At 44.3% G+C, this 23,544-nt stretch overlaps 1 protein-coding gene across 1 annotated transcript; it reads left to right on the top strand.

Annotated features, from left to right (window-relative positions):
* Window positions 1-631: 631 nt before the first annotated feature.
* LOC133493486 (peroxisome proliferator-activated receptor alpha-like) lies at window positions 632-20,964 on the top strand. Its single transcript, XM_061806895.1, has 14 exons — window positions 632-696; window positions 2,908-2,992; window positions 3,940-4,137; window positions 6,107-6,142; window positions 6,277-6,356; window positions 8,188-8,254; window positions 9,507-9,702; window positions 12,373-12,591; window positions 14,076-14,239; window positions 15,744-15,882; window positions 17,043-17,245; window positions 17,318-17,587; window positions 19,829-20,072; window positions 20,136-20,964. The coding sequence occupies exons 1-14, from the start codon at window positions 647-649 to the stop codon at window positions 20,378-20,380; spliced, it is 2,196 nt and encodes a 731-aa protein (XP_061662879.1). The 5' UTR covers window positions 632-646; the 3' UTR covers window positions 20,381-20,964.
* The last annotated feature ends 2,580 nt before the right edge of the window (window positions 20,965-23,544 follow it).

Here is a 23,544-nt window from a genome sequence, read left to right as displayed (position 1 = left end):
GTGTGTGTGTGTGTGTGTGTGTGTGTGTGTGTGTGAGGGAGAGAGCGAGAGAGAGAGAGAGAGACAGTAGATAACGCAGCACTCTGCAGAATACAAATGGCCCAAGTTCTTCTTTTTGACATTTTAGAAAGCTGAGAAGAGATGCATTCAGTGCTTTGTGCGTGCACGCATTAACGCCTTTTTTCTGCAAGGAGCTAGCAGAGACTGCAACTCGCACAGCAGCAGCCACATCCGAAGAAGTCCGCTTCGGTGTCCCCCCCCCGCGTTCGGCTCAATGACTGTAAGCACAAAAATCAAGAGCACCAACTTGCAGTGCCGTACCACGCGTCGTGTTTTCTGGGCAGTTTTTTTCCCCCCTTCCTCTCCCTGCCACCCGACTCTCTTTTGTGCAACGTTGAGGAGGGGAAAACTTTTTTTTTTTTTTTTTTTTGGGGGGGTGTTGAGTTGTGGGCTCCTTTTGGGGGGAAAAAAGAGGGGAGGGGAAGTGCGTGTAAAAAGAAAGGAAGTTGTCTTTTTTTTTTTTACAGTAGGGGAATATGTTGCAAAGTGCTAAATGCCGTACAGCGTTTGGGCCCCCTGGAAGAAGTTTTGGAGAGGGAAGTTGGGTGGAAAAGTGGACGCGGCGTGAACGACCTTGACCGGGCGGATGTCGAAGCTGCAACGGTGTTCGCAAAGGGTGACAGACGAAGATAGCAGGTGTGTTATTTGGCACAAAACGCACAACAAAAGACCCTCCGCATCACGCACACGGTCAGAATTTAAAGCTCGGTGGGATGTTTATAAACTTGTGGAAGGACAAGAAAGGTTGAGGGAGAGAATAGGCTGGGGGGGGGGGGGGCGTGTGCAAGTGGAAGGACACGACCATTTTGTCGTCCTGACATTTCTTCCTCTCATTCGCACGCAGCACGGCCACTCGCCGCTGGCAAGGGAGAGGCCGGCCCGGTAATGGCCGACGCGCCGCACCAGACCCCGTTTTGTATCGCGGACCATGCGCTCGTTTGGGTTTCACCGTACCTCAAAACGTCACATCGTTAACGTGTTTGCGACGGAAGGAGGAAAAAAAAATGACCTTGAATCGAGGGGCCGATCGTGATTGGCTGGCACTTCCTGGTCGATGGTTTGGCTGCAGCGAGTCTCTGATGAGGTCACAGAGGTCGCCAGGTTACCCACATTGAGATGCTCGTTTGCAAAGGCATGTTATTAATATGTTGAGTACCACCGTACTCATCATCATGCGTACTTATACTCAAATACTCTCAATACATACCCCTCCCCCCGTCAAGAATATTGCGCCGAACCGGTGATGAAACGTGTAGTGCGTACCCACTCCCACACGTCCCTGTTTCATCATCAGCTGAGCCCTTTCTCCTCTCACAGCTCTAACCCCGACCCCCCACCCCCCGCCTCCCTCCCTCTTCGCCTGGCTCCTACTTCTTTTTCTATCCATCGCCCTCCTCCTCCTCCTCTTCTCTGCCTGGGTCCCAGCCACATGCGAGAGGGTAGACTAGGACGCAGCAGTTCTGAGCGAGCGAGGGTGGGGGGGGAGGATCGGTGGAGGGCGGGGGGGATCGCTCTGCTGCTATTTCTACAGGCGGGCCCTCCCCTCTGTGCCAAAAGAGGGAGGGATATTTTACTACTCGCAGTCCCAGGATTTTAACCCTGTGCCTGCTCCTGCTCCTCACCATCGAGCAACAAGTGGATTTCGTTCCTCTGACAATTCTGCGCGGAAGACGTTTTTGGGATCCCAGAATTCTTCGCCCTCCCAGACCCTGGTAGCTGCTTTTGTTGGTTCTTCTCTACTTTTATTTATTATTATGATTATTATTATTATTATTTTTGTGGATTGGCTTCTTCTCGTCAGTTGATTCTCGTCAAATATTTCCCCCTCTTCTTATCTGCCCTTCACCTTCCTCTCCCATCTCTTTTTGGGTTTTCTGCCCCACCCTCTCGCCCTATCCCCTCTCTCTCTCTCTCGCGCGCTCTTTCTGTGTCTGCATGTGTCTCTCTCTCTCTCTTTCTCTCTTTCTCTCTCTTTTCTCCTCTGTCTCGCTCGTGGGCAGTCTCCAGTGAAAGCAGAGCAGGAGGGCGGAGCGGCCGAACGGGCTTTTTTTTTTTTTTTTCTGGGACAGGTGCCAATTCTAAACAAAAGGCACAGAGAGCCGTAAAGGAGTGAGATGATTCCAATGAGGAGGGGAAAAGTACGCCGTTTCAGGGACCGATCGGCATGTGCGTCCGCGGGTCGACTACGCACGACTTTTGTTTTATTGGATTTGCCGCCGAGCTCCAGAATCGGCTCGTTCGTCTTCGCTGTGCTCTCCCGTAAAGGCATTTGAGTTTGGAGCAGGGGGGGGGGGGGGAGTATGGGGGGGTGAAGAAAGGAGGAGGGCGGGGCGGCGTCGGGCTCGGGCAGGAGCAGCGCGAGGGAGGAGCTTCGCCTCCTCTGCTCCCTTTGCATTATTCATATGCCCGGGCCGGTGCTGCGATCTGACTGGTCGCCCGGCTTAGCATTCAGCGGATGTGCAGCGGCTCTGTTTGCTAACATTCCTCATTCAAAGCCTCGTTAGCTGCCAGACGGGAGGAACACGCGACTCCATGGGAAACCACATGGCCTCCCCATTGTGGCGGGCCGTGACAGTCTTGGACTGGAAGGTGGCAGACAGCGGACAGAGCGAGGGAAGCCCCCTTGTAAATATTAGAATAGCTTTTAGTCAGGTTCCCCCCACTACCACCCCCCACCCCCAATGCTTTGGACAAAGGTGGCCAGACCGAGGGGGCAGAAAAGAGACAGAGGGTCCGACAGATTGCCACATACACACACACTCGACTTTTTCTGGTTCTCCGGACGGGGCGCTTGTTGGCACAGCTGTGTGACCGAATCCAGGTTCGTTCTCTGCCTCTCCTCCACAGAGCGGCTACGCAAACCACGCCGCAGTGTGCGCGAGCTAGACGTCCACCGCACAGAACGGCGGGGCTCTCTCTCGGGTGTCACTGGGTAAGTCAGAGAGTGTGTTTGTTTGTGTAGAAGCAAATGAAGGGGTATGCACATACGTGGAGGTGTCCTATGCACAAAAGTGTGAAAAACACATGCAGAATGAACGCTTTGTTTGATCTGATTACCGCGTCTGCGTGACTGCTTTGCCACTCGACTATTCGGAGGGGGATGACTTCAGGGCAAATATGGCATTGACTGCAAAACAAAGCTAATCTCCACTCCGGTGCATCCCGACTCGCAGTTGAAGCCGCACGTTTGACGCGAGACGAGGTTCCAAAGAGGATAGGAGCACAAGCCTGGGGAGTGCTGGGCCCGGGTCCAGACAGGGCCTGCCGCACAAGGCCAAGCCCCAACCATAACGTTCTGTCTCTGGCATTTTTTTTCACCCCCCCCCGTCTTTCGCCTTTTCACGTATCCGAAACTTATCGCACACTGTATTGAGTTTTCCACATAAAAACTTGATGAATGCGTCTTGCGCGTGATTCCTGTTGGAGGATTGAATATAAATATATATAAAAAAAAAAAAAATCATCAGTGACACGTGGCCTCACATAGCTTTTCAATCCTTATGCGGGCGTTTGAGGCAAAGGTTTTTTTTTTATGTTTGTTTTTTTGTGTTTTGGGGGTCTTAAAACATGCAATATCTTCCAATTTTTTGTTCAGCTTTTTTTTCCCCCAAAATTTGTTTCACTCGGACTGCGCACGTTAAAAAGGAGCCATTAAACCGGAAGGTGTGTCCACGTTTTGGAAAATTGGATGTCGCACTATTATTAGCATTAGCATCGTAACCACACCACCCCACCAAAAAAAGAAAAGGAGCTTCTTTCTTCTTTTTTTTTTTTTTTAAATATATCACAGCTTTTTTTTTCCAGTGCAGCCAGTAACTATGTATAGATTATATTTCTCATCTTAAATCCATATTCCATGTGTGTGGCACTCCTCTACAGCACATGGCAAAAGTAGGAGTGGAGGCAGCCGTGAGTCATGGGCGACATGTCGAGCCGTCACACCTACCTCCTCCTCATCTGCCACTTGTTACACCGCGAGCGCCGCGCCATCTCTGCCGCCCCAACAGGAAACCCCAAAAGTTAAAAGCTGCGCCTGATAGGTCTCAGCCCCTGCCTCCGGAAAAAGCAGAATACGAGGTACCTCGCATGATTCACTAGACGCTCTTGCTTTTACACGCGTTTTCCAGTTCGCTTTTGGTATGATTTTCACACAAACACACACACATATATATTTATATACATTTATATGTGTGCGTGTACACACTCACACTTTACATTACTTTTTCCTAACTTTATGTAATGTGCCTTAGAGAATAATAATAAAACAAACGAGGCTGAGTACGCATTTGCTTGTATCGATTGAATCATTGACGACAATTTCACGCCTCAGCGTCTCGTGAATAATTCCGCCGAAGGGCATAAAAATTAATTCCCCCAAAATTCGGGGAGTCTGAAAAATGAAATCAATTAAAAAATATATATGAAAACGCTGACAACAAATGAATTGAACATTTACTAGGCAGAGTTAAGTTTGGATTTTTTTTTTTTTTTTTACTAATAATAAATCAGTGTTTTAGTGTTTTGACACATGAAATATTCAAAAAATTCACACGTCAATATGAATTGAAAGTGAGGGGAATAACACACACACACACTTTCTGGTACTCATTTCACACACACACACACACACGCCGATGCAAACAGCCAGACACATTTGATGGTGTGTACCCCACAATGAAGCCCCTAGCTCCAAAGATGAATGGGGTTCCCACGCCTCTCCCAAGGAGCGCAGGGCACAGCCTCCTCCTCGGAGCATTCACGCGCACAATGGGGCCCGATACAGATGGCCACTGTCTTACTTAAACACACACAGGTGCATTGGGGTGAAATAAACACACACACGCGCACGCACACTTCTAAGTTCAGCCATGTAAGGCGTGCAAAGTCCAAATTCAGTGGAATACGTGTTTATTTATTCTTCTTTCTCAAATGCACACGTTCCCGTCATTTGGACTCGCAGAATTTGTTCATTTTAATAGGGTAAGAAATTGTGCGTGTGTGTGTTTCATGCACCCCCCCCCCCCGTGTCTCCACAGATCACATTTCCGTTATTTCCAGCTACAGTTTTCTATTATGTACAACACTCCTGTTTGTATTTTTCACATTTTTTATGGGTTTTGTCGTATTGTCGAATTTAATTGTCGTCCCAGTTTACTAACAAGTTATATACAATGCGTGTGTGCGTGCACGCATGTATGTACATATTGTAGAAATGCATCCAAATTCGCAACTATTTTTAAACTTATAAATGTAATGTGGAAATGTTCATTTTGTAATATGGTATTTGTATTCCCAATTAGCATTGTTTATTTACAGCATTTTAGTCGATGATTTAATTCAATTCTGCAGTGTATATTTTAAAACTCGTCCATATACAATTTATAAAATATCTATTTTTATTATATATATATATATATACATATATAATTGCAATCACAAGCCGAAAGAAACTTTTTTGTTTTTTATCAAGGCAATATCTAGTTGTCTGTGTGTGCGTCATATTTTAATAGTTTGCTCCTGTGTTCTATAGTTTATATATGATACTATTTGTACTTTTTGTGTCCTTTTAAAATGCCGTCTTTGATATGGGTTCCAGTTTATCAATTTTTTTGCAACTATAATTAGCACGTAGAAACAATTGAGGAAAAAAAAAAAAAGTTGAATGTTCCACCCAAGAGCCAGAAAGTAAGTGTGTGTGTGTGTGTGTGTGTGTGTGTGTGTGTGTGTGTGCTGATGAATCAGAAACGGCCCATTAACGTTCTGGTCTCTTGGCAGTCCGATGACGAAATCGTGTTGTTGTATGCAGTCTAAAGTAAGCTGCGGTATTTTTGTGCTGTGATCACTCTAACATATGCTTCATCAGACCTTTAATGATACACTCTGCAGAAGCTGCCTTATGACCAAATGGGCTCCATGGACACCTTTTACCGTGTGTGTGTGTGTGTGTGTGTGTGTGTGTGTGTGTGTGTGTGTGTGTGTGTGTGTGTGTGTGTGTGTGTACCCACATGACCTCATGGAGCTGACTGTCGTTCTCTTTCATTTGCAGTCTCTGTCTATTTCCTGGGCGTACCTCAACTTCAAGGTTAGTTTCCAAAAAAAAAAAAATCTCAACTTTTCTTTTAGTTTGCTCTTATATGAAAAATGTGATTAGCAGTACGCGCCACCACGTTGTCAATTTTCTTCCGATCGGCTGTCATTTTGGTTTCCTTTTCCCAGAACCACGAAGACTCCGGTCTCTGCTTTTGCCCCGTCCCGTCAGAAGCCGACACCCCCCGGGGCCGTGTTGTCGTAAATCGGTAGGTACGTTCCTGAGATAATCTTAAAGGAAACGAGCGCTGAAAAAAAAAAAAAAAAAAAAGCGAAGCAAAGCTCGCGCGGGCCTAAAGGTCAAATGAAGATTAGACGGGGGACGGGGGATGGGGGGGGGGCGGTACACGAGGGCACGTCGGCTGGCACCCGGAACTGCACAAAGGCCCCATTGTCACGGGATCCCTCCACTCGGGGCGCTCACATGCTTGGGAGGACACCTGTTGGCGGTGTTGCTCAACTGCAGCCCCGGCCCAGTGCGACGGTTCCTCTCCCAAAAAGTTTCACCAATCCTTCCTGACAGTTTTACGCGGCTTTTCAGTTCATGGCGGGTTCTCCAAACAGGGGACCGATTTTCTTCTCCTCTCATTAGGGCCATTAATTTTATTGCAAGGCAGAATACGTGCGGTTTTCGCTTCTCTCCTTTTTTTTAATTTTGCCTCTTCCATCCAAACCGTGGCCAAATATGATGATAGCTCCAAATAAAAAGTCACAAGTGAGAGTTTTCTTTTTTTTATTTCAACTATAACGCTGTGTGACGACGCGCTGACTCAGGGCTTCTGTGTATTTTACAAGCTGGATATTAAGTCGTACCGATGGCATTTATGAGTTAAGCGAGCAGTGGTGGTGGTAGGGGGGGGTGTGGTTAGCAATAAGGCGACTGAGTCACTTTTTTAAATTGCTGCCTCACGTCTCCCCACCGCCCAGTCACAGTATGTTGAACGCACCACCACAACCTGAAAAGCTTCTTCTTCTTTTCCTATCGGTTTGTCCTGATTAGGGGTCGCTACGCCATGTCATCTTTTACCATCTAAGCCTATCTCATGCACCCACAGTCTTCATGTTCTCCCTCACCTCATCAAGTCACCCTGTCCATTACTATCGCAAACAGGAAGGGGCTTAGAGCGGATCCCAGATGCAGTCCCACCTCCACCGTAAATTCTTCTGACGCACCTACGGCACATTTCACCGCTGTTCTGCTGCCCTCACATATGTCATGTACTATCCATCCATCCATCCATCCATCCATTTTCTTTCCCGCTTATCCTCGCGGAGGGTCACAGGGAGTGCTGGAGCCTGTCCCAGCTGTCAACAGGCAGGAGGCGTGAGCAATAAGGGGACATTGTCACTTTTATAAATTGCTGCCTCACGTCTTCACACCTAGGTTGAAAGCACCACCACAACCTGAAAATCTTCTTCTTCTTTTCCTATCGGCTTGTCCCGATTAGGTGTCGCTACAGCGTGTCATCTTTTCCCTATCTCGCGCACCTTCCTCTCTAACACCCACAGCCTTCGTGTCCTCCCTCACCGCGTCTGTCAGCCTATCCATTACTACCGCAAACAGGAAGGGGCTCGGAACGGATCCCTGATGCAGCCCCACCGCCACCTTAAATTCTTCTAACACACCTACGGCACGTCTCACCACTGTTCTGCTGCCCTTATACATGTCCTGCACTATCCATCCATCCATTTTCTTTGCTGCTTATCCACACGAAGGGTCTGTCAACTGGCAGGAGGTGGGGTACACCCTGAACTGGTTGCCAGCCAATCGCAGGGCACATAGAGACACACACACAATGACACCTAGGGGCAATTTAGAGTGTCCAATTAATGTCGCTTATTTTTGGAATGTGCGAGGAAACTGTCCTGTACTATTGTAACAGATTTCTCCGCCACAGCGGACTTGCGCATGCAGTATCACAATTCCTCTCTTGGGACTCTGTTACAGGCTCAACAAGACATTTGTTACGTGATCCCCGGGTGTAAGATGAGAGCGAAGGGAAAGTGTAACACCCTCCCGCAACCTTGTGTCTCCTTCAGGTCGAGCGAAGCAGAGCGGACACACCTCCGGCAGGAGCACCGGGACCAGAACACAATTACAGCTTACGTACGTAAAAAGAAATGTTTTGAAATCTGCGGAACGTGAGCGCCACCCTCAGGAGGAATTCAACGGTCCTTTGGGGTGAGGTAGTAGGTTGTATAGTTTTAGGGTCCTTCCCAAGTGTCAGATGACTATACAACTTACTGTCTTTCCTGAAGCGACCGTCACGGCAGCGGCTTGGGGGGGAAAAAAAAAAAAAAAAGTTGTTCCGGTCATCTCAAGCGAACGTCGGTGGCGCCGTACCTCGGATGTTCGGCCTCACGGGTGACTCACGGTGTTCGTACAGGGTGAGGTAGTAGGTTGTGTGGTTTCAGGGTTGTGATTTTACCCCATCAGGAGCTAACTATACAACCTACTGCCTTCCTTGGAGGGCAGCAATTCGTCAGAGAAGTCACACGTCACCGGGTAATAAAAAAAAAAAAAAAAAAACCACACATCAAAAGGTCGGGGAGGATGATGTCACAGGACGCATCCGTGGTGAGTTTTTTGAAATTTTTTTTTTTTACGTCATGTGTATTCCAACTGTTTAGTTTTTAATAAAGACTGAAAACAGAGTTTGACTCATTTTATTGCCTGAATGAGCGCGCTCACTCCACAGGTGCAATGGAACTTTTTGAAAAATACTTTTGGAATATATATTTGATTGTTTAATTAATGTGTATAGAGCTCGAGTAGTTGGCATCCTTCCTTCCCAGTTCTGAGTTCTGGTGACTCGGTTCTGGCCTTCCTCTCTCATAAGATGCATTTTAATCATATGTAACCCAATGTAGTAAATTCAAAGTTTTTTTTCCCGCATTGTAATGAGGACAAGTACTATAGAAAATACTTTGAGCCGGATCCTAAAAACTTTTCCAAAGTAGAGAATCCTCCCTCCACATTTTCATTCAAAAACGAAAGACTCCCTTGACTCGCATCCAGACAGAAGAGGGCGCAAAAGAACAAAACTGATTTTGCCTTCCCCGTTTTGGCGGCGACTCAAATGATTCACACTGAATCCAAACCCAAAAAAATAATGAAGCACAAACGATGATGATTTCTAAATGATTTATATTTTCCCGCCAAAGAAAAAAACGTGAATTCACTAGTTGGTAGAGTATGAAATAGGACCATTTTTTTTTTCCTCTGCTACCCCACAAAATAATTCATACGTGGTGTTTTACTAATATTGTATACCCAATTACATTTAATATTATTCGCCGTTGTACTTTTAACCCGGAAGTATTGTCACTGCTTGCGCTGCGATTGGTCCAACCTATAGGTGTGTCCGGAGGTGTGCTCATTCGGTCGCTCTCCTGTGATGTCATTTCCTGCGAAAGGGACGAAGGGCGGCAGGGGCGGTACGCGTCGACTGCAGCCAGCCCGGGGTCGGACGCTCGCGGAGCGGCTAAACACAGCGAAACATCTCCGACCACCGGATTTTCTCATCTGGAAATGCTCGGGGGACAAAAACTGCGGTAATGCAAAACATTTCAAAGTTTACTCCTGTTATGTAAGTGTGATTATGAGCGGCTAAGAGCCCCCCCACCGGCCGTCTTCTGACGGGATTGGAAATTTTTGTGAAGTTTTGTCATCGTTGGAGGGGAAACTAGTTCAAGTCGTTTGATGACCTTGTCAGACGTGAGTGGGATTCTCATCAGTGACTGCTTTGAATTTAATTTAGATTTTGACACCAAACAGATTGCCCTTACAGCGGGGATCAAAAGCCTTCTCAGTGTTGCTGCAAGGGCAAAAAAAAAAAAAAAAAAGCTACAAAAACAAGGACAACTTTACCCAGCTGGGCCTGGAGCACATATGGTGTTTAGATTTCTGTGATTCCGGACCACATTTGGTTTGGATCGGAGCGATTCTTTGTTGACGCGCACACTGCGAAGCTCTTGTTTCCAACTCTTTTTTTTTTTTTTTTTTTTTTTTTTTTTTTTTTTTTACCTAAAGATAGAAACCATCACCACCAGGGAAGTAAAATAATAAATGCCTGAACATGTTACGCTCAAAAATCCCATCATATTTAGGTACACCTAATAAGCTGTGACGTTAACTTACAGTGCTTATTCCCCCCCCCCCCATAATTTTTTTTTATATTGGCCTGTGGTCGTATGACCTTGTAGCGCAAACAAAGCAAATGTGTGCACTTATTTTGGGGTGTTAATGTTTAGTGTCCTCTTGCAAACAACTTGAGAGATTGCGAAAGCTTTCCGGTGTGCCAGCTCCAGAATTTCTTGGCATGATCCCGCTCACCTCACATTGTTCTGCCAGTTTCCCGGCTGTGGTGTCAGGACGTGTCCTGCAGACCTGCTGCGACATATCCTCACAAGAACGGAGTGGATCCATTTGAGGAGTCCGCAGTCGTGGATTGTTTTGTCACGGCGAGTGGAACTTTAATATGACAGTTTGGGAACAAACCAACTAACTAATGTTAAAAACATGGAACGCTGAATACAGCAGTGCCCCGGTTCTCGAACACAATCTGTTCCAGGAGGCCGGTTGAAAACAGAAACGTTCAAAAACCGAAGCGCATTTTCCTATTTCAGCGAATGGAAAATGAAATAATGCGTTCTAAGCCTAAAAAATATATATATATTTTTTAACCCTCTTTGGACCAAATAAAATTTTGCAGAGAGAAAAATCTGATACTTTTCTGAAAATGACAATCTGGACTTAAAACTTTTGATTATATTAAACCTGTTGCAAATTTGCAAACCCTGGTTGGAAATAGTTTTAAAGTGTTAAAGTTTTTTTTTTTTTTTTTTTAGCTTTTCCTAATGATAAACTGGATAGTAGAAATACATGTTTAGTTTAAATACTTTATATAATTAAATCATTTAAGAAATTTATTTTTTGCTTAAAACGTATGCATTAGCAGTATGCTAGGCTGGGAGTGCATTGCCGTATCTTTAGCAACTCGGCCCCCAGCCTTGTAAACCCACCCATCCATTTTCTTTGCCGCTTATCCTCATGAGGGTCGCGGGGAGTGTTGGAGCCTATCCCAGCTGTCAACGGGCAGGAGGTGGGGTAAACCCTGAACTGATTGCCAGCCAATCGCAAGGCACATAGAGACAAACAATCAGACCTAGGGGCAACTTTTTTTTTTATGAACAAAAGTGCAGAATAATTTTCAACAAGCAATAATGAGGGGGAAAAAAACCAGACAAATTGTTTTGTATTTGCACAGAGAGTACATAACATGTACAAAAAAATGTAACTTGCAACTAGAGGTAGGGTTAACAGAACAAAAGAAAAAAAGCAATGGAAAACAACTTTCAAATGTCTTCGGTGGGGGTGACTCACATCAGATTCCTATTCGGCTATCAAATCCTCCTTGAAGTCGACAGTTTTACGCGCCACTTTCCTTTTTTTCAGCACCAGCAGTTCCGGTTGCCTTCTTCGGAGCCATAATCAGCGGTTGATATTGCTCAATAGGGAAAAAAAAAAAGTCACTACCAGGACACGACTGCGCGCAGAGGAGTGTTTGGGTCAAACTTCGGGGGTGCGTTCGAAAGCGCAGCGACGTCATTGGTCAGCTGGTCGGGGCATTTGAGTACCAATTTTTGTTCGGAAACCTATTTGTACGAAAAGAGAGACGTTTGAAAACCGAGGCACGCCGCCCGTTTCTATGTTGCAAAAGCAGCGATTTACACACATGCTGGAAACCTTTGACCCGAGGTATGTGCAGACCAAGCTGCAAATATTTTCACTTGTGCAACTCACCTGCACGACTCGATTCAATTCATTATGTAATCTGATTACACTGTGCAAGATTTGCACCCAAAAAAAAAAAATCACACTTTCAGGTTTTTCTGCTTTTATTGCCATTTTTGTTCATAATCCAAAACTTCACAAAACTAGCAAATTCAACCCACGGTCAAGAAGTTCTGGTTTGCAGTTCCCATCCCTATTGTTGTCATTTGGAATCCAGCTACGTGGTGCGCTACAATAACGTCAGAACATCTGTCGCAGTCAATTACTGGAAGTAGGGGCGGGGCCTGGGGGGGGGGTGTTGTGGAATGTCTCAAACAGATGTCCCGGCATGCTCACGACACTACATTAGCGTTGCTTTTTTTTTTTGTGGCTCTTTCACGGCCGCCTTGTTCGACACAAAAGTCATCGGGTTTCATCGCCGTCTCCAGTTCCGTCGTCTGGTGAGCGAGGTCGTCGTCCGGCCATGGCAGGGGATCTCTACTGCCCCCCGTCCCCGCTGGGGGACTCCCTCCTGGACAGCCCGCTGTGCGCAGACCTCATGGAGGATCTTCGCGACATCTCCCAGTCCATCGGAGAGGACACGCTGGGGTTCGAGTTCCCAGAGTACCAGGGCCCCGCTTGGGGGTCTGAGAACTCCATCGCACTGGGTAAGTCAGGAGGTGTAAAGCATACTGTCCATAATATATTACGTACATACCTGCATATCCACATATCTGTATGTGCAGTACACACGGATAATGACAATATATTATATTTGAATGCAGCACTATATCAAAGTAAATTCACAGGCTCCAGCACTCCCGTGACCTTTGTGAGGATAAGCGCCCCAAAAAAAATGGATGAAACGTGCAGACTCCACACTGGCCTCAGAACTGTGAGGCCAACGCGTTCCAGTTCTCTCTCTCTCTCTCTCTCTCTCTCTCTATTTTTAGCCGCTTATCCTCACAAGGGTTGCAGGTGTGTGTGTGTGTGTGTGTGTGTATATATATTATATAAATATATATATATATATATATAATTTGTTCATTTTGGGGTATTTAGTCATTTAAGCATGGTAATATTTTTGTCTCATGGAAAAAGAAAAAAACAATTGTAATTGGATTTTAACGAAATATAATTGATTAAACCATGCATTTATTGAGTAATAGAAAATACTATTTAAATAATTAAATATCCTAGATATATTATTAGATTTTATACATATCCAACTTTTATTTATTATGACAATATAGATTTGTTTATATATAGTAATAGAAAATATTATTCAAATAATTATATATCCTAGATTTATTAGATTTTATATATAGCCTACGTTTATTTATTATTACAGTATAGAATTATTTATTATATATATATAGTGAGTAATTGAAAATATTATGTCATGAATTAGATATCCTAGATTCATTATTAGATTTGATATGTATCCTACTTTTATTTATTATTACAGTATAGAATTGTTTGTTATATATATATGTATCTATAGATATAGTGAGTAATAGAAAATATTATTTGAATAATCCTAGATTTATTATATTTTATGTATATCCTACTTTTATTATTACAGTATAGAATTCCTTAATTTATTTTAGTTAATTTAATCAAATACATAATTTAAACAAGTATTTAAAATTTTTGTTTCTATTACGACAAAAGTTATGATTACCATTCTGAGTTTTGCAAAATATGTTATTTTTATTAAAAAAAAATTCCAATTCATTGTCTTTAATAATTCATCTATCCATCCGTTTTGCATAGGACTTGTCCTCTCTTGGGCCGCAGCCATGCTGAAGCCTATCCGGGCCATCTTCAGGCAACCAATTGCACTCAAATTTCAAATGTTTCCAAATCATATCAATTTTTTTCTTTACTCACCCACTTACTAGGAGTCTATCCCCACTTATCATAGAATTTGGGACGTTTAAATAAAGGACCTCTTCCCCCCCATGCTACAAATGACCTGTCCTTTTTAAACATCAAATGTGGCCAATGAGGACAAAGGTTTGCCCTCCCCTGATTTATTACACAATAATGACCGTAAAAAAAAAGGCCACGGTAGTCAAAGTTTTGCCCATCCTCGTTCTAAACGATGTTTACTGTGAATAAATGCGTACTTTGGTGTGTCGTCACGCAGACACCTTAACCCCGGCCTCCAGCCCGTCGCCCGGGGGTTGCGAGGAGGCGCCAGAGCCCGACAACGGGGACAAGGTCTTCGGCCCGCTCAGCCTGGAGTGCAGGGTGTGCTCGGATAAAGCGTCGGGCTTCCATTACGGCGTGCACGTCTGCGAGGGCTGCAAGGTGAGCCTCGGCGAGGCGGTGGTCACCCGCCCGCGTGCGTTCACATCCGCGGCGTTTGGAATGCAGAGGCGCATGACCCGGAGGCCAGCGGAAAGTTCCCGAGACAGCCGAGCCGGCATGTGAGGTCGCGGCCGCGCGACGGCCTCGGTTGACTCCTCACCTCTTCCCCTGCTTGGCTCCCGGCCAGCGTCAGGACACGGGCGGGGGCGCAATGCCACCCCTCGCGGGAAATTGGCCGGATGTCACCAGGACTTCATCGGGACGACTGTTATTTGTTGGCTTTTGTTGAAGGGGACGGTCGTAGAGACGTGATGTCTGCGGGCGCCGCGCGTCGTCGTCGTCCCCGCCGCATTGTTGTCGACTCGTGCCTCCCCACTGGTTGTTGTCAAAACCTGCCGGTGACAATCTCGGCACGCTTGCAGACATTTTTAATTGCTCAACATCAAAGCCGGTGTGCGCGCGTCATATTTTTGACAGCTGCGCTGTTTTATTGCGCCATCATGGAATAAGTCACCATGTGGGAAATGCGCCCTGGTAGTTTGTTGGTATTATTCCACGTGGCCTTTCGGGTTCTTTGTTCGATGTGGTTTTCAAACGTCGCAGACGCTACATGCTAAATTTGCAATTCTAGATAACCTCGCGTCATTCTCTTGATCTCATTTCTCATGTACAGTGAAGAAAATAAGTATTTGAACACCTTGCTATATCGCATGTTCTTCCACTTAGAAATCGAGTGGTCTGAAATTTTCATCGTAGGTGCAAGTTCACTGTGAGAGAGATCATCCAGAAATCACAATCTATTATTTTTTTTTTTTAACGATTTATTTGTGTGATACAGCTGCAAATAAGTATTTGAGCACCTGAGAAAACCAATGTTAATATTCGGTACGGTAGCCTTTGTTTGCAATTACAGAGTTCAAACGTTTCCTGGAGTTATTCACCAGGTTTGCACACACTGCAGGAGGGAATTTGGCCCATTCCTCCACACAGATCTTCTCTGGATCAGGGTTTTTTTTCTTTTTAGATTCTCTCTCTCACAGTGAACTTGCACCTCCGATGAAAATTTCAGACCACTCAATGATTTCTAAGTGGAAGTACTTGCAATATAGCAAGGTGTTCAAATACTTATTTTCTTGACTGTACATTAGAAGTGAGATCAAGAGAATGACGTGAGGTTATCCAGAATTGCGAATTTAGCTTGTAGCGTCTGCAACGTTTTGAAAACCACCTCGAACAAAGAACCCGAAAGGAGAGCAATGGAGCAGGGTGTTCAAATACTTATTTTCTTCACTGTAAGTATGACCAAACGTCTGCTAATTAATGTTTTGATATTTTGCATCAACTTCTTATATAAAGCCATACTGTCCAGCTTTCATAACTATATACCTGGAATATTGAAAACTACAAAATCGGTGAACCTTTATTGTTTTATTTATTTTTGTATTATTTTCTCATTTATTATTTATGTTTTATTTTATTTTTTTTTTTTTTATCCCTCCACCAGGGTTTCTTCAGGAGGACCATCAGGCTCAAGCTGGAGTACGACAAGTGCCAACACCACTGCAAAATCCAGAAGAAGAACCGGAACAAGTGCCAGTACTGCCGTTTCCGCAAGTGCCTCTCGGTGGGCATGTCCCACAACGGTGAGACCAGAACTTGGTGATCGTGGGTGGTGTAAAATTGCCCTGCACCTGACTCGATTTTTCAAAAGAATTCCAATTCAAGCCACGATGTAAAGCACCGTACTGTCAGTACAAAAGTACACACCCTCCGAACGAAAGTCGAAATAGTGATACGTTTGTTTGAGAGAAAAAAAAAACACGAACAAAAGTACAAGTACCGTAATTTCCGGTCTATAAGCCGCGACTTTTTTCACACGCCTTCAACCCTGCCATTTATGCGGCGATGCGGCTAATTTGTGCATTTTTTTCCTAACGGCCGCAAGGGGACATTTAAGCGGAAAAGATAAGAGTGAGACCAGTGGAATATATGTGCCAAGGAAGTGACTTTTACCCGTCCGGCCCTGTTAGCGCTGCGCTAGCGTGTTACTGCCGTGTCTCAGTGACTTTTACCATTTTTTTTTTTTTTTTAACCGGCCCTGTTTGCGCGGTGACCCTAGCGTTAGTGTGGTGGTGCTAGCATTAGGGTTAGTGTGGTGGGGCTAGCGTTAGCATTAGCATTAGTGCGACAGCACTAGCGTTAAACTCTCTGGGTACCGTCTTTTTTTTGTAAATATCTCGTGTTTCAATGTGGGCACGTGCAGCTTATACACAGCTCCGACCTACGTATGTACCAAATGGTATTTCCTTTACAAATGTACTGGGTGAGGCTTATAATCAGGTGCGCTCTGTAGGCCAGGAATTACGGTACTAATTCACCTCATAAAGTAAAAAAAAAAAAAAAAATACAATAACTCAATCAAATAATATCTTTTCCCCCAGTGAAGTACAAAAACTACGGCTGTGGTGTAGTTTGATGCACGAGCACAGAAAATTTGTCACAACAGGCTTTACATTGCCTGCGTTGGTTTATTTATTTGTATTTATTTTAGCGCCGTCTCCCACTGCAGCGTTCCACTGACAAAACACAGAGCCCCATATTGCTGGCGCGCATCTGGCCCGCCGTCAACACCGGGGTCGTCGGGTTTGTCCCGGCCGCCTCGCGCCGCGGGGCAGCGCGGTATCAAAAAACCCGAGACACAAGGAGCGCACTGTATCTCTCGCGGGTTCATTTACGCACGGGAGGTCGCGCGGGATTTGCAAGCGAGCTCTTAATCGACCGACGAAATGTCTCCGCGCAACAGCCATCCGCTTTGGTCGCATGCCCCAGGCGGAGAAGATGAAGCTGAAGGCGGAGAGGAAGAGGGTGGAGAAGAAGAAAGAGGCCAGCCCCACGCTGTCCGACCACAAAGTTCTCATCGGGAGCATCCACCAAGCCTACATGAAGAACTTCAACATGAACAAAGCAAAAGCTCGCCTCATCCTCACTGGGAAGACGAGCAAGCCGGTAAGGCGACGCTTGTTCCCGCGCTGCATTCCATTTTCACTTCACTTTGCTTTGCGTCGTCGTCGTCCCCAGCCTTTCATTATTCACGACATGGAGACGTTCCAGCGAGCGGAGCGGACCCTGGCGGCCTACGTGGTGTCAAAGGTCGACAGCGCGGAGCCCGAGTGCGGCCTCCCGGCGGGGGTGCTGGTTGCCGCGGTGGGTTGCGGGGGGCTCCAGCGGCGGGAGGCCGAAGCGCGCCTCTTCCACTGCTGCCAGAGCACCTCAGTGGAGACGGTCACCGAGCTAACGGAGTTCGCAAAAGCTATTCCTGGCTTCCAGAACCTGGATTTGAATGATCAGGTACCAGAATTTTTTCATTTTTATTTTCTGTTATTTTAATGTTCCATAGTGATTGTTTTCAATCACACTCATTATTTTGTTTTTATTTTATTTTATTATTATCTGTTTTATTATTTTTTTTTAATTTTCTCTCATATTATTATTATTTTTATTATTAATTTTTTTTCACGTTCAGTCTTCATTTTGTTCCATTTGTTTGTCTTTATTTATTCTTGCTTTCATTTATTTTATTACAGTAGTTTCGGAAAGAATTGTGTTACGACACAAGCTAAACTGTTCTACGCCCATCCAGGCTTGCGCTGGATTCACGGCTTTGAGACCGTGCTGATGGTGAATAGGAAGGAGCAACGCCATTCCATTTTTTTTTTTTTTGGGGGGGGGGGGGGGCAAGCATGTTGCCTTTACTGTATTTCCCTCGCTTTCAGGTGACTCCTCTCAAGTCCATTTCGGTGTGCGCCGACCTCACGGCTGTGAGACAATACAAATTAGAGAAATGCAAGTGTTCACTTGATGCTATGTAATGTTCACTACTCAATACTTTTTATTCCCCCTATTTATTTATTTTACGCTGTACTGTATTTAATTTGCTCACTTTCGGAAGAGATATTGAGGTTTGCGCTTGTTGCACGGCTGTGAGATCATTTGCCTGTGAAATTGCAAGAAGTGATGTGTAATTTCACTCAGCAGTTTCTCATTAAAATGATCCACAGTATGTTGCATTTTTTTTTCACCATACTCACTTTCAGATGGCTCAAGTGGTGTAATAAGGTTGGCATTTGCGGCATGGCTGTGAGACCATGCGGATGTGAAAATGGAAGCCGTGACGCCGTGGCATTAACTTTTTTTGGGGTATGTATGTGTTTGGTAACATGTTTAGGTGACTCACCTGAAGTTATACGTTCGTGGTTTACATTTGTTGCACGGCTGTGAGACCATACAAATGTGCAAATGCAAGCAGTGATGCCTTCCAGTTCCCTCAGTGTAGTTGACTCATGACGTTTTTTATGTTTGTACTGCATTTGTTTTGCTCACTTTTCAGGTGACGCTCCTTAACTTATCTATGAAGCTTGTTGTTTGGCTGTGAGACCATGCGTATGTGCAAATGCGACCACTGATGCCATGTGACTTCCTCCAAAGCAGTTACTCATTCAAAGTTTGTTTTGTTATGTATGCTGCATGTTTTTGGTGACTCTCCTTCAGTGACGTATTAAGGTCCGCACTTGATGTACAGCTGTGAGACCATGCAGATGTGCGAATCCAAACTGAGGATATGGAATTTCTTCGAAGCACATAAGCACTTAGAACTTTTTTTCCTTTGTACTATGTCTTTCACTCACTTTTGAGGTATCACTTCAAAGTGATGTTACAGTTTACACTTGCGGCATGGCTGTGAGACCATGCGGATGTGAAAATGGAAGCAGTGACGCGATGGCATTGTCCCAAAGCAGATACTATTTACATTTTTTTCGTTATGTATGTATTTGGTAACATGTTTAGGTGACTCACCAAAAGTTATATATTAGGGTTTACATTTGTTGCATGGCTGTGAGACCATACAGATGTGCGAATCCAAACTGAGGATATGGAATTTCTTCTCAGCACATCATTGCTTAGAACTTTTTTGCCTCTATATTATGTATTTCACTCACTTTGAGGTATCACTTCAAGTGACATGTAATGGCTTACATTCGCGGCATGGCTGTGAGACCATGCGGATGTGAAAATGGAAGCAGTGATGCCATGGTATTGTCCCAAAGCAGATACTATTTTAATTTTTTTTTGTATGTATGTATTTGGTAACATGTTTGGGTGACTCACCTGAAGTTATACGTTAGGGTTTACATTTGTTGCATGTCTGTGAGACCATGCAGATGTGTGAATCCAAACTGGATGGAATTTCTTCGAAGCACATAAGCACTGAGAACTTTTTTTTTCCTCTGTATTATGTCTTTCACTCACTTTTAAGGTCTCACTTCAAGTGATGTGTTACGGGTTACACTCGCGGCATGGCTGTGAGACCATGCAGATGTGAAAATAGAAACAGCGATTTCATTTCGTCAAAATATTCACGTATTACTTTGCACCATAGTGTGCATTTTTGAAGAGTACTTTTAGGTGACATATTTTCAACTCCAGTATTAAGGTTTGCACTTGCAGTTCGGCTGTGAGACCATGCCGATGTTCTATTCCAAGCAACATTTTTTACCGTACCTGTTTTGTATTTTTTTTTTTTTTTTAAAGGTAACTCTTCTCAAGTACGGGGTTTACGAGGCCCTCTTCACCCTCCTGGCATCTTGCATGAACAAAGATGGCCTCCTGGTGGCTCGCGGCGGCGGCTTCATCACCCGCGAGTTCCTCAAGAACCTCCGGCGGCCCTTCAGCGACATGATGGAGCCCAAGTTCCAGTTCGCCACGCGCTTCAACTCCCTGGAGCTGAACGACAGCGACCTGGCCCTCTTCGTCGCGGCCATCATCTGCTGCGGAGGTGAGTCAACGTTCGACGGCAACGACGGTTTTAGTCCTAACTAGCGTTCCTCGCCTTTGCTAGACCGTCCGGGTCTAGTGGATGCGACTCTGGTGGAGCGGCTCCAGGAAGGCATCGTCCAGGCTCTGCGGCTCCACCTGCAGGCCAACCATCCCGACGACGCCTTCCTCTTCCCGAGACTGCTGCAGAAACTGGCCGACCTGCGGGAACTGGTCACGGAGCACGCTCAGTTGGTGCAGGAAATCGAGACGACGGAGGACACGTCGCTGCACCCCCTCCTTCAGGAGATCTACAGGGACATGTACTAAGACATGGCTCAGTTTGCTGATGTCTTCCATTTCAAGACGATTCATTTTGGGAGAGCGGCAGCTGTGGAAAAGCGCTTGTAGCTAACAGAAAATATAAATATAAAATCGTGCCTCAGGATCACAAACGTATGTTTAGAACTGTATATTACAATAATATTTAAAAAAAAAAAAGCCAATATATCGATTTTTGTTGTGTGATTGTGCCTTCCACAAATGTGTCCACTGTGAAATAAGCATCAATAATTTGATGTATGCTTTCATTGATTTTTTTTAAACCACTTTTGCGGTTGAATTAACCATGAGCCATTTATTCTGAACAGAATTCCACCATAAACATTTAAAACGACTTCCTGTTTATGCATCTTGTATAATGTAACTACCGCACATCATTCATAAATACGAAATACTGTATGTGTGTCAGTGTGAAATGACTAAAAAGATAATTGTATGTAATACTTTAAGTGAATGTTCTCGAGCTCATGTTTAAAACTATAGAATATTTTTAAAAAGTGATTTTTAATGCGTGACCGTGCCTTACAATACAAGAGTGACTACTGTGAAATAAATGAACCTCTTCATCGACATTCTGTCACAGGGTTTCTTTTATTTTTAACCACATTTTAAGTTTGGATTAATCATTCATTGTAAATGGAAATTAATGGGTAGGTTTCCAATTACGCCATCTTGCGTGTCATAGGGGTCAAAGATCACAGGTGATAGGGGAAGCCTGAAGTTTTTTTCTATCGTTAATTTATCCGATTGGTCGAAGGGTAGTGGTGACGTCATTGGAATCCTATCCATCAGTGTTGCTCGAAACAATAGTTCTAAACTATTGAAAATTGCTCCGTCAAAAATATTGTTCCTGATTTAAAAAATAAAGTTTTAACCCAAATAAAAATCAGTTATATTTTATTCAATGTAAAAAAATACATATAGAGAAAAAAAAGATTTTTTTTTTTGTTAATTTTAATTAATTGGATGCGATTTTTCCCCGATACGCCAGGTGGCGATAAGCAACGCGATTGAAGCCGAATGAAAATTGCCTCTCGTGAGGTTCAGCCGGCAAAACAATGGAAGATAGCACACGTCAACATCGTCAAAAGGCATTTTCATGCCAGTCGTGTGGTTTAAGTTGTCCTTATACTTCCTACGGACAGAAACCACCAAACACCAGAGCCATTGTGTAAGTACAGAAGGCAGCAGAAGGCGTAGCAGCGTTGCGAGCTATGCTAGCGCCGTTAGCTACACCCAAAACTCAACACAACTTCCTCCATTTTCACCTCCACAATATTTTCCCCTTATTTCTACAACTTTCACGGACACGACGTGAGTCTCGTTTAATGCACGTGTCGTCGTTCAGGTTGCTGGAGGAGTGCTATGTGACGAAAGACCCATTCAGTCCGGATAAAGACAAGTTCCTCGTTTTGGGTTCCAAGTGCAGCTTATGTGGAGCGACCGTTTGTGTCGGTTCGGTAAGAATTCTGTTAAATTCCATATACATTATGCATTTCTGAAGCAACTCAAACATACGAGTGTCTTTAAATATAATTTGGGGTGAGAATCTATCCACTGAGCCAGCAATGAAAGTCACTTTCAATTGTCTGCATAATTAAAATTATAAAATAATTAAATATTAAAACATTTCAACAAAGTTGAAATATTGTAGCACTGACTAATAATATTCAAAAAAAATTGATAAAATGTAAACTGCTTCAAACAATTGCAGTCTCGGTTTTGTGTGCATCGGGTGACAAATAGAACAATTAAATGTACGTCCAGTAGATGGCAGTGTACAATACAGTTGTGTATCCACTTGTTGCCATTCACACGGCAGAATTGAGCCGAGCTTTGCGTTGAATTAAAGTTTTAAGAGTATAAATTCATTAATAAATTAAGACACAATCATCTTTATTTAATACGAGTTGGACCTTGGGATTCAAGTGACGCAACTTTATTCAGAAGAGAATGACACGTGTATTTAAGACAAAACTGGATTAGCTTAGGAACGGCCTGCTAGCTTAGTGCTAATGTGAATGGAAAGCTATTATTATGCTACTGTTGGTATCTGGTGTTTTTAAGCAGTGGAGATATGACAATTAAAATACAATCTGCATGACTGCATTATATAATACTGTGTCAAGAAGTAACAGCATGCATTAAATCATAGTGTGCAAACTGTTTCGTGCTTTACATTCTATATAGAAAATAAACTTGTATTCATATTTTGTGGCATTTCCCTCCAGTTGCATGTCATTATGATTGTTTTTTTTTTTTAAATGTAAAATGGGAACCTTCCTCGAAAAAAAAGGTTCGTGGAAGAAGATTTTTTCTAACGGCCGCAAGAGTGACACCGGTGGAATATATGTGCTGAGGAAGTGACTTTTACCGGTCTGGCCCTGTTAGCGTTGCGCTAGGGTGTTACTGCCGTGTCTCAGTGGTTTTTACTAGGTTTTTTTTGTTTGTTTTTCTAAACCGGCCCTGATAGTGCGGCGCTAGCGTTAGCGTGGCACTAGCGTTAAAACCCTGCTAGCTGAGTGCGAGTGTGAATGGAAAGCCGTTATGCTACTGTTGGTATCATCCGATTTAGTTCCACCTCCTGTGTTTTTGTATGGTTTTAATAGTTTGCCCTGACGACTCGGTGATCATGTGGTGCAGCGCACATGTGCTGAGTGAGCGTTGCGAAATCAATGAAAGTGCCTTTTTTTTTTTTTTTGCACCCCGCCCACTCCGCCTCCTCACCCTGCTTCAATGTGACCTGTCACATCTACTGTAAACTGTAACACACACACTCACTCGCTGACTTTCTCCGCCGGCAGGATTGCAGTCTGTTCTACACCAAGAGGTTCTGCCTGGGCTGCGTCAACAAGAACCTGCAACAGTTTCCCCACCAGATCCGAACGGAGCTGGCCAAGAAGCCCTCGCGATAGGTTTACAGTCTTTTTTTTTTTTTTTTCAACTTAAACATAGCATGGGACACTTCAGCACCACCATGATTAAATGAAACTCACAAAATTGGTCCACTTGCATACGCAAGCTTTTAGGTTTATTATAATAATATTTTCAAATATTTGGTCCTTCTCACATTACTGAAAAAGGACAACCAAAATATTACAAAAAGCTCTCACCGGCATTGACGGTGATACAATCTTCCACACGTGCATTCA

Source organism: Syngnathoides biaculeatus, chromosome 20 (assembly GCF_019802595.1).
Source record: "Syngnathoides biaculeatus isolate LvHL_M chromosome 20, ASM1980259v1, whole genome shotgun sequence".
NCBI lineage: Eukaryota > Metazoa > Chordata > Actinopteri > Syngnathiformes > Syngnathidae > Syngnathoides > Syngnathoides biaculeatus.
This window is presented reverse-complemented; position numbering and strand designations above follow the sequence as displayed.